The sequence below is a fragment of the Camelus bactrianus genome, chromosome 4 (assembly GCF_048773025.1).
Source record: "Camelus bactrianus isolate YW-2024 breed Bactrian camel chromosome 4, ASM4877302v1, whole genome shotgun sequence".
Taxonomy (NCBI): domain Eukaryota; kingdom Metazoa; phylum Chordata; class Mammalia; order Artiodactyla; family Camelidae; genus Camelus; species Camelus bactrianus.
This window is the reverse complement of record NC_133542.1, coordinates 20,900,406-20,917,116: the sequence shown is the minus strand read 5'-3', so window position 1 is coordinate 20,917,116 and position 16,711 is coordinate 20,900,406. Positions and strand designations below refer to the sequence as shown.

The 16,711-nt window shown below is 31.8% G+C and overlaps 1 protein-coding gene across 1 annotated transcript in view; it reads left to right on the top strand.

Annotated features, from left to right (window-relative positions):
- CNTLN (centlein) overlaps positions 1–16,711 on the top strand; it is a 247,919-nt gene that overhangs the window by 51,428 nt on the left and 179,780 nt on the right. Inside the window, exon 6 of the mRNA XM_010946034.3 lies at positions 13,194–13,327. Within this exon, the coding sequence (XP_010944336.1) occupies positions 13,194–13,327 (134 nt within the window). The remainder of the gene's footprint in view (positions 1–13,193; positions 13,328–16,711) is intronic.

Genomic DNA, 16,711 nt, shown 5'->3' with positions numbered 1-16,711 from the left:
ATCTTTTGTTGCCCATGCTTTTGGGCATTCTCAGATGCATCTCAGATATGCGTTTGAGCCTAATCCACCATTATGGAAATGGACACCTGTGTTTTCTTCTAAGAGTTTTATTTCTTAAATTTAGTTCTTTGACCCATTTTGAGATTTTTTTTGAGATATTTTTTGAATATGGTATTTACTAGGACTCCACCTTCATTACTTTGCATGTGTTATTCAGTTGTCCCAACAGCATTTGTTGAAAAAGACTACTTTTCCCCTACTCAATTTGTCTTAGTATGTTTATTGAAAATCAATTGACATAGACATAAGGGTTTATTTCTGAATGTCAGTTTGGTTCCTTTGGTCCAAAGATCTTCAAGTCTGTGCCACACTATGTTGATTATTGTAGATTTGTAGTAAGTTTTGCAATTGGGATGTGTGTGTCCCCCAGATTTCTTCTTCTTTTTTAGTGTTGGCTATTCTGTCTCTTGCATTTCCATATGAATTTTAGAATCAGCTTTTCCACTTTTTGCAAAACAAGCAAGCACAGATTATTTTTGGTAGAGATAGTATTGAATCAGAAGATCAATTTTACTAGTGTTACCATCTTAACAGTATTATATCTCTGATCCATCAACATGTGATGTTTCATTTATTTAGGAACTTCTTTAATTTCTTTCAATAGTGTGTTATAGTTTCCAGCCTATAACTTTGCACTTCTTTGGGTACATGTATTTCTAAATATTCAGTTATTTTTTGTTAGTTTTATGGAAATTGTTTCTTAATTTCCTTTTTGGGTGGTTCATGTCTAATGTACAGGTACACAATGAGTTTTGGTATATTAATCTTTTATCTTGCAACCTTGCTAGTAGGTTGATTCCTTAAGATTTTCTATATATAAGATTGTGTTATCTTTAAGTAGAGATGATTTTCTTCCTTTCCAATATGGATGCATTTATCTCATTTTATTGCCTGTTGCCTTGACTGCAACCTTTAGTATGTAGTTAAATAGAAAAAGAGGGAGTGGACATCTATGTCTTCTTCCTGATCTCAGGAGGAAAGATTTCAGTCTTTCACCCTTAGGTATGACATTAGCTCTGAGTTTTTTGTTGGTGTACTTACCAGTTTGAGGAAGTTTCTTCTATTCCTAGTTAAGTGTTTTTTTTTCTTTTTATCATGAAAGGGTGTTAGATTTTGCCAAATGCTTTTTCTGTATCTATCTGAAGGTTTTTGTCCTTCATTCTGTTGGTACAGTGTATTACATTACTTGGCTTTTGGATGCTAAACCAAGTTTATGCTGTTGGGATATCTTTATCTCACTTTGGTGTCAGGATAGTGCTAGCCTTCCAGAATGAGTTTGGAAGTGTTCCCTCCATTATATGTTTTTTAGAAAAATTTGAAAAGGATTGCTATTAATTCTTTTAAAATGTTTGGTAGAATTCACCTGTGAAACCATCTGGCCCTGGAATTTTCTCTGTTGAAAATTTTGATAACTGCTGTTAGCTTTTTTACTTTTATAGGTTTGCTGAGATTTTCTATTTGTTCTTCAGCCAGTTTAAGTAATTTGTGTTTCTAGGAATTTGTCCTTTTCACCTGGGTTATCTAATTTTGATGGACAATTGATTATAGTATTCTCTAGTAATCTTTTTTATTTATGTATGTCTTTATTTTCATTTCTGATTTTAGTTATTTCCATTCTTTTGTTCTTTTGTCAGTCTAGCTAAAAGTTATTTTTGTTGCTCTCTAAAAAGAGGCAGCTTGGCATTAGTAGATTCTATTGTTTTGTTATGCCTTTAAAAATATTTTTACAATAATCTTTATTATTTCCTTCCTTCTCTCTTTGGATTCACTTTGGGTATTCTTTTTCTATTTCTTTAAGGTATAAAATTACATTATTGATTGAGATATGTCATCTTTTTTAGTGTAGGCATTTATGACAGTAAGTTTCCCTCTGAACGCCGCATTTTGCTGCATCCTGTAAGTTTTGGCATGTTGTGTTTTTGTTTTAATTTTCTCTGAATATTTTTAATTCTCTTATGATCTCTTCTTTGATCTATTGATTGTTCAAGAGTATTTTGTTTAATTTCCATATTTTTTGAATTTTTCAGTTTTCCTTCTGTTACTAAGTTCTCACTCCATTCCACTGTGGTTGGAAAAGATACTTTGTATGGTTTTAATGTTGTAGAATTTATTGAGAGTTGTTTTGTGGTTTAACATATGCTATGATATGGAGAATGTTTCATGTATACTTAAGAAAAATGTGTATTCTGCTGTTTTGTGGTAGACTGTTCTGTATATGTCTATTTGGTATACTTGGTTTATGGTGCTTTTCAGGCTCTTTGTATCCTTAGTGACCATCTGTTTAGATGTTCTATTCATTGTTTAAAGTGGACCATTTAATTCTCTAACTATTATAAAAACTCTATTTCTCCATTTAATTTTGTACTTTATATATTTTAGGGCTCTGTTTTTTTTGGTGCATGTATGTTTAAAGTGGTTATAGCTTCCTGATTAATTGACTTACTGATCAGTATATAATTTTCTATTTTGTCTCTTGTAACAGTTTTTGGCTTAGTCTGTTTTGTCAGGTACTCTTATGTCCATCCCAACTCTCTTGTTTATTATTTTCATGAAATATCTTTTCTTATCTTTTCATTTTCAGTCTTTTTGTGTCTTTGGATATAATAGTCTCTTTTAAACAACATATAGTTGTATAATGTTTTCTTTATCCATGCTGTCAATCTTTACCTTTTGATTGGAGAATTTAATCCATGTACATTTAAAGTACTTACTGGTAAATAAGGACTAGCTTCTGCCATTTTATTACTTGTTTGGTGTCTGTCTAATAGGTTTATTTTGTCCCCCATTTCCTCCATTACTGTCTTCCTTTGTGTTCAGTTGATTTTTTTGTAGTGGTACACTTTGAGTCCCTTCTCATTTTTTGGTGTATATTCTGTTGATATTTTCTTTGTTATTACCAAGAGGATTACATTTATCATTGTAAACTTATAACAATATAATTTAAATTGATAACTTATCTTCAATAGCATACAAAACTCTTCTATATTGCTCTTTCCCTCCACTTCATGTTATTGTTGTCACAAGTTCCATTATTATGAAATGTGTGCCGTGTAATATATATTTTTGAAGGATGGTTTTGCTGGGTATAGAATTCAATATTGACAGATTTTTTTTTCCTTTTAACACTTTAAATATGTCATCCCACTGCCTTCTGGCCTCCATTATTTATGATAAGAAATCAGCTGTTAATCTCATTAAGGATCCTTTGTATGTGACAAGTCACACTCTTGTTGCTTTCAAGATTCTCTCTTTGTTTTTGGCTGAATTTCAAAAGTATAATTATAATGTATCTCAATGTGAATCTCTTCATGTTAACCTTACTTGGACTTCATTGTGGTCTTTGGATTTATAAATATATGTCTTTCATCAAAAGTAGGAAGTATTTGGTTGTTGTTTCTTCAGTGTTGTTTCTGCCCATTTTTCTGTCTCTTCACTTTCTGGGACACCCATAATATATATGTTGGTCTCCTTAATTGTATCTCACTTTTCCCATAGGCTTTGTTCAATTTTCTTCTTTCTTCTACCTGTTCACATCTTTTGTTGAACCCTGTGGTAAATTATTCATTTTTATTGTACTTTTTAACTCTGGAATTGGTTTGATTCATTTTTTATAATTTCAGGCTCTTTATTGATACTCTTTTGATTTATATATCGTTTCTTTGATTTCCTTTAGTTCTTTTTAAGTATTTTTCTTCAGCTTCTAGCATATATTTAAGATAGTTGTTTTAAAGTTTTGTCTTGTAAATATGGTATCAGGTGCCTTATGGATAGTTTCTGTTAATTTATATGTTCCTTTGAATAGGGCAGACTTTTCTGTTTCTTTGTATGCCTTGTGATTTTTTTGTTGTTGTTGAAAGATAGGCATTTGAATATTATAATGTGATAACTCTGGAAATCAGATTATACCCCTTCCCAAGACTTTGCTACTTTTTAAGTGGTGAAGGCTATGGTACTGTTTTTGTTGAGTCTTTCAACCTATTTTTGCAAAGACCTTATTCCTTGTTGTGTGCAGTCACTGAAATCTCTGTCCTTTAGCTGGTTGCCCATGTTGTGACAGAATATTCCCTTAAATGCCAGGAAGTAAAATAAACAAGTAAAAAACAAAATAGCAAACACACACAGATACAATACAGATCTCTCTCATGGTCTTTGTAGATTAGCTCTTTGCTGGGACTTTTAAAAATACTTATCCAGACTTGCACTGAGCTTATTCTAAGGTGAAAACTTGGGGTGTCTCTGAACTTTTGTGATTATTCATCTTTCTCTGAACATATGTGTGGATTTCTAAACTCTCCCATATGCATGGGCACTTTTTAATGTCTTAATTTCCCAAAGAATTTCCCACAGCTACTGCTCCCAGTTTATTACTCTACCTTGTGGTATTTTTGAGGCATATTCTTCACTTTTCCAGTCTGTGTTCCCAGTTAAGTCAGAGATAATCATCTTTTAACATTTCCTCAAGTAGCCCCTAGACAAATTAGAGCAGACACATACAATAATTTGCTAGTAAAGTCTGTTCTGCTCTGTCATTTCTCAAAAGATCCCTACTGGGAACATGGGCTACTGCCACTATATTAATTCTGCTGCTTTAATACTCACTGGCTTTAAGATGACCAGTGTGCTACAGATAAGATGCAGAAGGGCAAGTAAAATTTTCATAAATCTTTTAACTGTTTTTTAAGATGTTTTTTTCTTAGTTCAGCATTTTCTTGGTTACTGTAAGCTTTTGAATGCTTTTCAGAATTTTTCTAACGTTGATTCTGACCGTTTCTGCTTTCCATGTTTCTGCTAGGGGAGGAGTGCTTGGAGCTGCATATTCTCCATTTTGCTGCTGTCACTCATTGTCTTCATTCATAAAAGATACCTTTACTGGATATAGTATTCTGTATTGGCAATGTTTTTGTTTGAGCATATTTTAAAATATATTTTATTGAAATATAGTAAGTTTACAATGTTGTATCAGTTTCTAGTGTACAGCACAATACTTCAGTCATATAGAAACATACATATATTCATTTTCATATTCTTTTTCACCATAAGTTACTACAAGATATTGAATATATAGTTCCTTGTGCTATACAATATGAACTTGTTGTCTATCTTTGAGCATTTTGAGTATGTTATCTCACTGTCTCTAGCCTCCATTATTTATGAAGAAAAATCAGTTGCTAATCTTACAAGATCTCTTGGAAATGAGTCATTTTCTCTTCTGATTTCTAAGAATTTCTCCTTGTTTTTGGCTTTCAGCATTTTTACTATGATGTGTTTTTTGGTACATCTCTGTATAGGTAGTACTTGGAGTTTGTTGTGCTTCTTGGATATGTAGATTAATGTTTTTCATGATTATTGGTTAGTTTTCAGCCATTGTTTCTTTGAGTTTGTTTTTTTGTTTTTGGGGTTTTTTTTGTACCTTATTCTCTTTCTTCTCTTTCTGGTAGTCCTGTTATGCTTATGTTAGTGTATTTAGTAGTATCCAGTATTTTTCTGAGGCTATTAATTTTTATTATTCTTTGTTTCTTGATGTATCTTCAGGTTTGTTATTCTTATTCCTTTCAGTTCATACAATTTTCATACATAAATATTGAGCTCTTCTAGTGAGATTTTTTTCATTTTATTGTGCTTTTTAATACCAGAAATTTCACTTGCATGTTTTAAAATAATTTATATCACTTTATAGATATTTTCTATTTGATGAGACATTGTAGTCTTACCTTTTTAAAAAATATAGTACATTATAAAGCATAGTTTTCTTTTATTATTTAAACATACTTATAATAACTTTTTGAAGTCTTTGTCAAGTCTGATATCTGGACCCTCTCATGGGCAGTATCCATTGCCTGCTTCCTCTCCTTTATATGGATGACACTTTTCTCTCTTTATGTTATAATTTTTTGTTGAAAAATGTACATTTAAAATTATATACTGGGAGCACTGTGGCAAAGTGAAAAGCTACCTTTGTCTTTCCCCTTCTATCTACAACTACTGAAACATCCACAACACAACAAAGATGCATCTTCCCAACACACAAGAATGCTGGAGAATTTCACATATTTGTACATCTAAAGGTGTGTGGACTAGAACATAGGAGGATGCGAACCAAGGAAACACAGAAGGCATGCCTACATTCCTGGTCCTCCAGCCATAGCAGCTGAGCCCACAACCTTAGAGAACCTGGCAGTTGCAGGGGAAGTGCTGTACACAACTTTAGTTTTCTGGGTACTGTGGCATCCACAGCCACAGGTAACTGGGCAGCAGTGGCAATGGGGCCTGATACCCCATCCCTAAATCTGCCAAAGTACCCATGACTCTGGTCCTTCACACTCACACCTGCAGTGGTAGAGCCCATTAACTTTACAATACTGGACACTGCAGAGGCACCCACAGGACCCTGCTACCCACTACCTCTTCCCCCATGGCAGTGGAGCCTGCAATTTAGGATTGCAGACATGAGGGGAGAGCCCACCATCCCAGTGCCCCAGGCAGCAGCAACTGTGACACCGGCAAAAGCAAGGCACCTGTTTCTCTAGAGAGGCAAAAAGCAATAATGAAGACATGGGGCCACACCTCTGACAGAGGCAATGGGGGTGAAAAGTGCAGACTCAGATAAAACCAGAGGCAGCTCAGTAAGAGAAACCTCAGACTTGTGCTATATCGCCACCTACTGGAAATCAAAATAAAGATGTCTAATTTCTAACCTGTTGAATTGTTAGAATCAAGATGAAAGGTGTTCCCTCCTTCAAATGCACTGGCAGAGAAACAAGTTATGAAGCACCATGATAAACCACAGTAACACTGTACCACAAAAAGAAAATTAGAATACCTCAGAAACCAAACTTAAAGTCATAGAATATTGCAATCTGATTAATGGAGAATTCAGGATAGCTGTCATGAAACAACACAAGTAGCTATAAGAAAACTAGAAAGGGAGTTGAATGAGCTCAGGAATAAAATTAATGAACAGAAGGAATACTTTACCAACCAGGTTGAAACTACTAAAAAAAAAAAAATCCCAGAAATTCTGGAGCTGAAGATCTCAATAAATGAGATGGAGAATGCATTAGAAAGCATTGTATACAGAGCAGACCATAGTAAAGAGAGAATTAGCAAGTTCAAGATACTAATCTAAAAATTATACAGTAGAAAAAGAAAGAAATGAGATATAAAAATGAAATTCTACAAGCACTGTTCGACTCTTAGGAAGGGCAACATTAGAGTAATGGGTATTCAAGGAGAAGAGGGAAAAGGGAGCACTTATTTAAAGAAATAATAACTGAGAACTTCACAAACCTGTAGAAGGACCTGGATATACAAGTGGGCTAAGAGAATACTTAATTACCTCAATGCAAAAAAACCTTGTCCAAGACACATTATTTAAAATTGTCAGAAGTCAATCACAAAGAAAGAATTTGAAATTCAGCCAGGGGAAAAAAGGATGGTCACTGCATAGGAACCCCATTAGGCTATCAGCAGCTTTCTCAGTAGAGACTCTACGGGACAGGAGGGAGTAGAATGACAATCTCAAAATACTGAAAGATAAATCTGTCACCCAATAATACTCTATCCAGCAAAGTTATCATTCAGATATGAAGGAGAAATAAAAATTTTCTCACGCAAATAAAAGCTGAGAGAGTTTATCAACACTCAATCTGCCTTATAAACAATGTTGAAAGGTGCTCCTCTACCAGAAACAAAAAGGCAAAAGTATACAAAAGTTTGAGCAGGTTGATAAATAGATGGACAGAATCAGAAAATTGTAACTCTTACCAGAAGAGGTTTTTAAACGCTTTGTTATAGCATAAAGGATAAAGTAGAAAAAATAACTATAGCTACTTCAATTTGGTAATGAACTGACAACATATAAAGGGATAATTCAAGACAATAAAACAGAAAAAGGGAAGAGGAAAAGAATGTAATCCATATAGATCTATGAAGATAGGATACTATAAATGGAAGAAACCTAAAAGGAGTAATTGACAGCAACACAATAATAGTAGAAGACTTTAACACCCTACTTACAGCAATGGATAGTTCATCCGTGCAGAAAGTCAACAAGGAAACAGTGGCCTTAAATTAAACATTAGACCAGATGGATTTGATACATATGAAGAATACATTTCATTCTAATGCAGCAGAATACATTTTCTTCTCAAGTGCACATGGAACTTTCTCAAGGTTAGACCATATATTGGAATACAAAACAAGACTCAAGAAAAATAGGAAGATTGAAGCCATATCCAGTATTTTTTCCAATCACAGTGGTTTCAACTACCAAAAAAGCTGGAAAAATCACAAATATGTGGAGAATGAACAACATGCTACTGAGCAAGTGTTGGATCAACAAAGAAATCAAAGGAGAAATCAAAATTTACTTGAAGACAAGTGAAAATGAAAATAAAGACAAACCAAAATCTGTTGGAGGCATCAGACACAGTACTAAGAGGGAAGTTTTTAGCAATTCAGGTCTACCTCAAAAAAACAAGAAAAACCTCAATCTAACCTTACAGCTAAAGGAACTTGGAAAAAAAAAAAAGAAAGAAAGAAAAGCTAAGCCCAAAATCAGTAGAAGGAAAGAAATGGTAAAGATCTTAGTGGAAATAAATAAAATGGAGACTAAAAAGGCAAGAGAAAAGATCAATGGAACTAAGAGCTGGTTCTTTGAAAAGATAAAATTGACAAAGCGTTAGCTAGACTCATTCAGAAAAAAAAGACAATGCTCTGGAAAATAAAATTAGAAATTAAAGGGGAGAAATAACAATGGATACCACACAAATACAAAGGATTATAGCAGAATATTATGAACAGCTATATGCCAACAAATTGGATAACAGAAGAAATGAGTAAGTTCTTAGCATCATACAACCTTCCAAGACTGAATCATGAATAAACAGAAAATCTGAATAGACCAAATCACTAATACAGAGATTGAAACATTAATCCAAAAAGCTCCCCAGGCCCGGACAGCTTCATAGGTGAATTCTACCAAACATTCAAAGAAGATTTAATGCCTGTTCTCAAACTCTTCTTAAAAATTGAAGAGAAAAGGAATGCTTCCTAACTTATTTTATGAGGCCAACATCACCCTGATACCAAAGTCAGGCAAAACGAACACACTAAAAGAAAATTACAGGCCAATATCTCTGATGAACATAGATGCAAAAATCCTAAACAAAATATTAGCAAGCCAAATAAGACATTAAAAGAATCATCACTATGATCAAGTAGGATTTATCCTAATGATGTCAGGAGGTTTCAACATCCGCAGATCAATCAACAAGATACACCACATAAACAAAAAGTATGAAAACCATATGATTATCTCAATAGATGCCGAAAAGGCATTTGACAAGGTTCAACACCCATTTATAATAAAAACTCTCAACAAAATCTATGTAAAAGTAACATACCTCAACATAATGAAGGCTGTAAATGACAAATTACATCTAACATGACACTCAAAGGTGAAAAACGAAAATCTCTACCTCTAACACTGGGAACAATACAACGATGCTGACTCTTGCCACTCTTATTTCTCATAGTATTGAAAGTCATAGCAAGAGCAAGTAGGCAACAAAAAGGAATAAAGAAATACAAATTGGAAGGGAATAAGAAACTGTCAGTATTATGGATGACATGATTTTATGTATAGAAAATCATAAAAAACTCCACTAAAAAACTATTAGAAAAAATAAATATGGCAAAGTTGCAGAGTACAAAATCAACATACAAAAATCTGTTGTTTTGATACACTAACAATGACCTAGAAGAAAGAAATTAAGAAAACAATCCTATTTACAATCACAACAAGAATAAAATACCTGGGAATAAATTTAATTGAGATCAAAGACCTGAACACTGAAAATTATAAGACATTGTTGAAAGAAATGGGAGACACATAAGTTGAAAAATACTGTGTTTATGGGTTGGAAAAATTAACACTGTTAAAGTATCCATATTACCTAAAGCAGTCAACAAATTCAGTGCAATCCCTTTCAAAACCACAAGGACATTTTTCATAGAAACGGAACAAACATTTCTAAAATTTTTATGGAACCACAAAAGACCTCATATAACCAAAGCAATCCTGAAAAAAAGGACCAAGGTTGGAGGTATCACACTCCATGATTTCAAACTAGACTACAAAGTTATGCTAATCAGAACAGCATGATATTGTGAGAAAAACAGATTCATAGATCAGTGGAACAGAATCGAGAGCCCAGAAATAAACACATGCATACATGTACAATTAATATACAACAAAGGAGCAATGAACTCACAATGGGAATAGGATAACCTCTTCAATAAATAGTGTTGGGAAAACTGGACAGCCCCATGCAAAAAAATGAAACCAGACCATTATCTCACACCATACATAAAAATCAGCTCAAAATGGATTAAAGACTTAAACATAAGACATGAAACTGTAAAACTCTTTGAGGATACCATAGGCAATACACTCTTTGACACTGATCTTAGCAGTATCTTTCTGGATATGTTGTTTCAGGCAAGGGAGACAAAAGCTAAAGTAAACAAATGGGACTACATCATCCTAAAAAGCTCCTGCAGTCTAATCTAATTAAATCTGGGTGTCTGTAGATTTTTTAAAAGTTGTGGTAAAATACACATAACATAAAATTTACAGTCCTTATCATTTTAAAGTATATAGTTCAGCAGTGGTAAGTATATTCATGTTGCTATGCAACCAATTTGCAGAACCTTTTCATCTTCCAAAAGTGAAACGTGTTCATTAAACAACTTCCCACTTACCCCCTACCCCACCAACAAGCTCCTGGCATACACCATTCTACTTTCTATTTCTGTGAGTTTAACTACTCAAGATTCTTCATATAAGTGGACTCATACATTTTTTTTTGTAACTGGCTTATTTGGCTTTCCATAATTATCTCAAGTTCCATCCATAGTGATTCATATGTCAGAATTTCCTTCCTTTTTTTATTGTGGTAAGAAGTACATAACATAAAATTTACCATCTTAACCATTTTTAAGTTTACAGTTCAGTAGTGTTAAGTTTATTTACATTGCTGTAAAAGAGAACACCAGAACTTTTTTGACTTGCAAACCTGCAACTCTGTTTATTAATAATGACTCCTACTGATTCCTCACCCTGGGCCTTGGTAACTACCATTCTACTCCATGTATCTATGAATTTGACTACTTTAGATACCTCATTTAAGAGGAATCATTCAATAATTATCCTTTTGTGACTGGTTTATTTCATTTAGTATGTCCTCAAGGTTCATCCATGTTGTAACGTGTAACAGGATTTCCTTTCTTTTTAAGGCTCCAGTTTGCTCCATTTTATGTATATAGCACATTTTGTTTATTCATTTGACATTTGGGTTGCTTCTACTTGGCTACTGTGAATAGTGCTGCTATTAATATGGGTTTATAAATACGTTTTCAAGACCCTGCTTTCTGTTCTTTTGAAGATATACCCAGAATTGGGATTGCTGGATTGTATGGTAGTTCTGTTTTTAATGTTTTGAGGAACCCCCACATTGTTTTCTGTAGTATTTTTACAGTCCCACCAACAGTGTACTGAAGTTCCAACTTCTCCACCTCTCAGACAACACTTGTCATTTTTTTCTTTCCCTTACCTACTCTTGTCTCCCCTTCCCTTCCCTTTCTTCTCATTCTTCATTCTCTCTTTTTCTCTCTTTCTCACTTTTTCTTTCTTTCTTCCATTTACCCACCCACCTACCTATGTATCTATCTTTACTCTTTTTAAGTAAATGTGAATTTAAGAAGTACAGACATACCTTAGAGATATTGTCGGTTTGGTTCCAGACTACCATAACGAAATGAATATTGTAATAAAGTAAGTTGCACAAATTTTTTGGTTTCACAGTGCATATAAACGTTAGGTTTACATTACACGATAGTCTTTTAAGTGTGTAATAGCATTATGTCTAAAACAACAATTTACATACCTTAATTAAAAATACTTTATTTCTAAAAACTGCTAACCATCATTCTGAGCCTTTAGAAGTTGTATTATTAACATCAAATATCATTTATCACAGATCACCATAACAAATACAATAATAAAGAAAAAGTTTGAAATACTGTGGAAATAACCAAAACATAGAGACATGAAGTGAGCAAATGCTGTTGGAAAAATTTCGTCAATAGACTTGTTTGATGCAGAGTTGCCACAAACCTTCAATTTGTAAAAAATACAATATCAGTGAAGTGCAATAAAGTGAAACATGATAAAACGAGATATGCCTGTACTCAGAGTGCTATCTTGGCTGAAAACTAATATTTTTGTCTTTAAAGGATCACTCTTGTTACTACAGGGTTAATATATGAAGTATGGGAGCTTTGCTAGAGTAGATTTCTAGTGGTTGACCTAAAACCTGGTGCTCATTTTTAGAAATAATGAACATATAGTGTATATATGGGCATAGTCTAGTTTTAGGTAAAATATTCATTTCATACTTTATGAAAATAATTAAAATTAATTTTATGATATATTTTTTGAGAAAATATAACATCAGTTTTTAAATTGTTTCAAAACAAAAAAAGATTTAGCAAATTGTCAGGAAGAAAAGACCAGTTTTGAAGAACTTTAGGTGAAATTTCATCATAGTCAAGAGAACTCAGCATGATCTGAATCTCAAACATTGTTAAGATTATTTTGATATTTTTATAGTACCATTTTTTCTTATTTGAGTGTATCTATGTGTCTGCATTTAAATAATGCAGGAAATACTAAAATATCTGCCATTCGTCCTGATTAATGTTGAAATAAATGAGCTCATTTTTTGTTCATGTAATTAACAACTTTTTTATTGTACAATACTTTCCTTTTTATAATTTTAATAAGTACATTTCTATATAGGTTTTCAAGTTTATTTGTTTTAGATTCTTAACTTTCACCAGGAAGTCATGATAGTTTTACAGTTTCTGAAAAAAGTAACCTATGACTGGTGTGAAAGTTGCTGATTGTACTAAAAATTTTATAATTTAATGAAAACAAGAAAGTATAATTTAAAACCCTACCAAGTTTTCACTGTCATTTTGTACATTATTCAGTTAAATATAACAGACTATTAACTTTATTTATTTGATATTTATTATATTTGATTGTGATAAAAGTACTCTTCTTGTAGGCCTTTGAAGACAGTTTAATGGAAGCAAAGAAAGAAATTGAAGTGTCACAGAGTAAATATAATGCTCTATCATTACAGTTGAATAATAAACAGACTGAACTTATCCAAAAGGAAATGGATATCACTTTGGTCAGGCAAGTATACTCAATCATTAATTTAACATTATAGAAATGTCCTTAGTCAGAATGTCAGCATTTTTGTTTATTATCAGCACCCCAAAATGACAACAGTATGTCTTCTGTAAGTACTTATGTTTGTGCATTGAAATTACCTGGAATTGTATATTCATGTATGACTGAAAAATTGTGCTGTACACCAGAAATTGACACAACAATGTAATCTGACTATAACTCAAAATAAATAAATAAATAAATAAATAAACAAATAAATAAATAAACAAACGAACAAACAAATTTGGGAAACAAACTGGGAAAATCGGGAGTTTCACAGAATTGGGAAAAGTGTGCTCAAAGATTTCTTTTTTTTCAAGCAGGAAGCATCTTTTATTGTTCCTTTCAGTTCTCAGTCTGTTTTTTTTTTAACATTTTTTATTGATTTATAATCATTTTACAATGTTGTATCAAATTCCAGTGTAGAGCACAATTTTCAAGTTATACATGAACATATATATATTCATTGTCACATTTTTTTTTCTGTGAGCTACCATAAGATCTTGTATATATTTCCCTGTGCTATACAGTATAATCTTTTTTATCTATTCTACAATTTTGAAATCCCAGTCTATCCCTTCCCACCCCCTGCCCCCTTTTTTATTGAGTTATAGTCGTTTTACAATGTTGTGTCAAATTCCAGTGTAGAGCACAATTTTTCACTTATACATGAACATACATATATTCATTGTCACATTCTCTTTTGCTGTGAGCCACCACAAGATCCTGTATATATTTCCCTGTGCTACACAGTACAGTCTTGTTTATCTATTCTACATTTTTTGTTTCAATTTTTAACAAGGACGATGCATTCATTTGTTTGTTTCTAAAATTCCTACCTGTGTGTTATATATATAATATTTATTATTATTATAATGAACAATAAAGAGTAATCCAGTTTTGACTTTTTATTTTGGTATGTTCTAAATAGTTTTAGTTTGTGAAATTTTTTTTCTATATCAAAATACTTACTTTTGTAATACTACTCATAAAGTGGAAGTACTTGAAAGATCTTAAACTATGTATTATATTATAATTATCTTTATCAGAAAATAGTGTTTGAATAAATCATAAATATATATACATATACATACATATGTTATACATATATAAACATATGTATGTATGTATATAAACTTTTACACTTAAGCTATTTAAAATAAATCATACAATTAAAATTTATCACATACCTGTATAAGCACACTTTCATTCTCTGGTGCTACCCATATAAATATGTCATATATATATGTAATATACTGTATATAAATGTTGTGTTTACATATGATATATAATTATAATTAACATCATATATAATTGTGACATATATAAATGTAAAGACTTAAATATTTATTTATATATGTATTTAGTGTATTGCAAGATTTATATATCAGGGCAGAATTTTTGTTTGAGTAACAGATTAATATATATATATATATATATATATATATATATATATATATATATTTTAAAGCAAAAATCCATTGTGTCACATACCCATAGGGGTAAAGAAAAGTGTAAACTTTACAGATATATAGTGGTTGACTTATTTACTCATGGTATAATTTTTTTTAAGCCAATAGTTTGATGAAGTCAGAAAAGTAATTCTGAATAGTAATAGAATCTTAGTTCTAGAAGAAATCTTAAAATTATCATTTATTCCTAGCTTTTACCCAATAAAAAAGCTTTTAATCTTTGCTTGATGCTTTTAGTTTTTAAGTTTTTCAGTACTTTTTAGGATTTAAAAAAAATTCATATTGTTTAAATTTGTACACTGTTTCATATATTTAGTTGAAATTTACGTTTTTGCAATATCCACCCATTTATGTTGGTTCCTTATCTAGAGAATCTGAGACACTCTAATCTCTGTTCTGTAATTCAGACCTTCAAATAATAGAAGATAACTTTATTAATAATTTTCTTTTTCATTAGTTTATTAACTACTTTTTTTTACTTGAACAAACGTGTTTTTTTTATTTTTTTAACATTTTTTATTGATATATAATTATTAACTACTTCTATTTCTCGGAGTGTTTATGTATATATTTTACAGATGTTATATTGTTTTGGGTTACCTTTCTGAATACATTCCATTTTGTCAGTGTTTGTATCATCAATATTCTTAAAATATGGCAACTGTAATTGCAATGAAATATTCCAACAAGACTTTTCCATTTTAGAGTATGATGGAGCTAAACTATTGGATGGAATATGGGATTCATTCTAGGATACAGTGCAGTGTTATATGAATGAAATTTGAATAATTATATTTTCTACTGAATTTTGCCCCTGCATTTGTGTACTTGAATTTAGTATAAGGTAAGGGCTATAAGCTACAGTAAGTAAGGCAGTAATGTCCATAGGTGGACATTTTCTTACAAGATGCTAAAAGAATGGACTGTGTATAATTTCAAGAGTTTGATTATAAGGATTCAGAGGAAATAGCACAAAGTTGGAAGATTGGGGCAGAGGACTTTGACTCAAACCCTCATTATAGGGTAGTAGTTGAGATGCCTTCAGTGTTTTTCCTGAAGTTTTTAGAACAAGAGTTACCTGTTGAATATACTACATGTTGCCTGTGTTTCATTTTTATTTCTTACATGGGGATATGTGTAGTCATTATGATATACCAGCATTACTTTATTGAACCTGTATATGGTACAAAAGACACATAAATCATAAATATAGGAAAAGTGGTTTAGATACTTCTTATGCACTTTTCCTTGTTGATAAATGATGGCGTTGACCTGACTTTATTTCTTTGTGGGTTTATTTCTTTGAATTCCTAATTATTTGCATATTTATTGAATATTTAATCCACGTCACCCATTGTGCTATGGAATATTGTTGTGAACTATTTCTTAAAATTTTTACCTTGAGTTGGAGTATAAATAAATAAGTGTGTGTGTGTGTATATATACATATATATATAAAATGTATACAAACATCTCAATATAGACTTAGAATTTGCATAAAAATTGCTAACCAGTTAGGTTGTCTAACTAAATAATTCTATAATTACATGGAGTGTGGTCTAAGTGAATAATGTACCTTCCATTGAGAAGGTAGGCTATTGTCAGTTGAGTTGAGAATTTTTCTTAGAAATTAGTTGTGAATCTCCCACAAAGAAAGAAAAAGAAAGAAAGAGAGGGAGGGAGGGAAGGAAGGAAGGAAGAAAAAGACAGAAAAGACAGAAAGACAGAAAGAAAGAAAGAGAAAGAAAGAAAGAGAAAGAAAGATAGAAAGAAAGCAAGAAGAAAGAAAGAAAGAAAAAGAAAGAAAGAAAGAAAGAAAGAAAGAAAGAAAGAAAGAAAGAAAGAAAGAAAGAGGAAAGAAAGAAAGGAAAGGAAA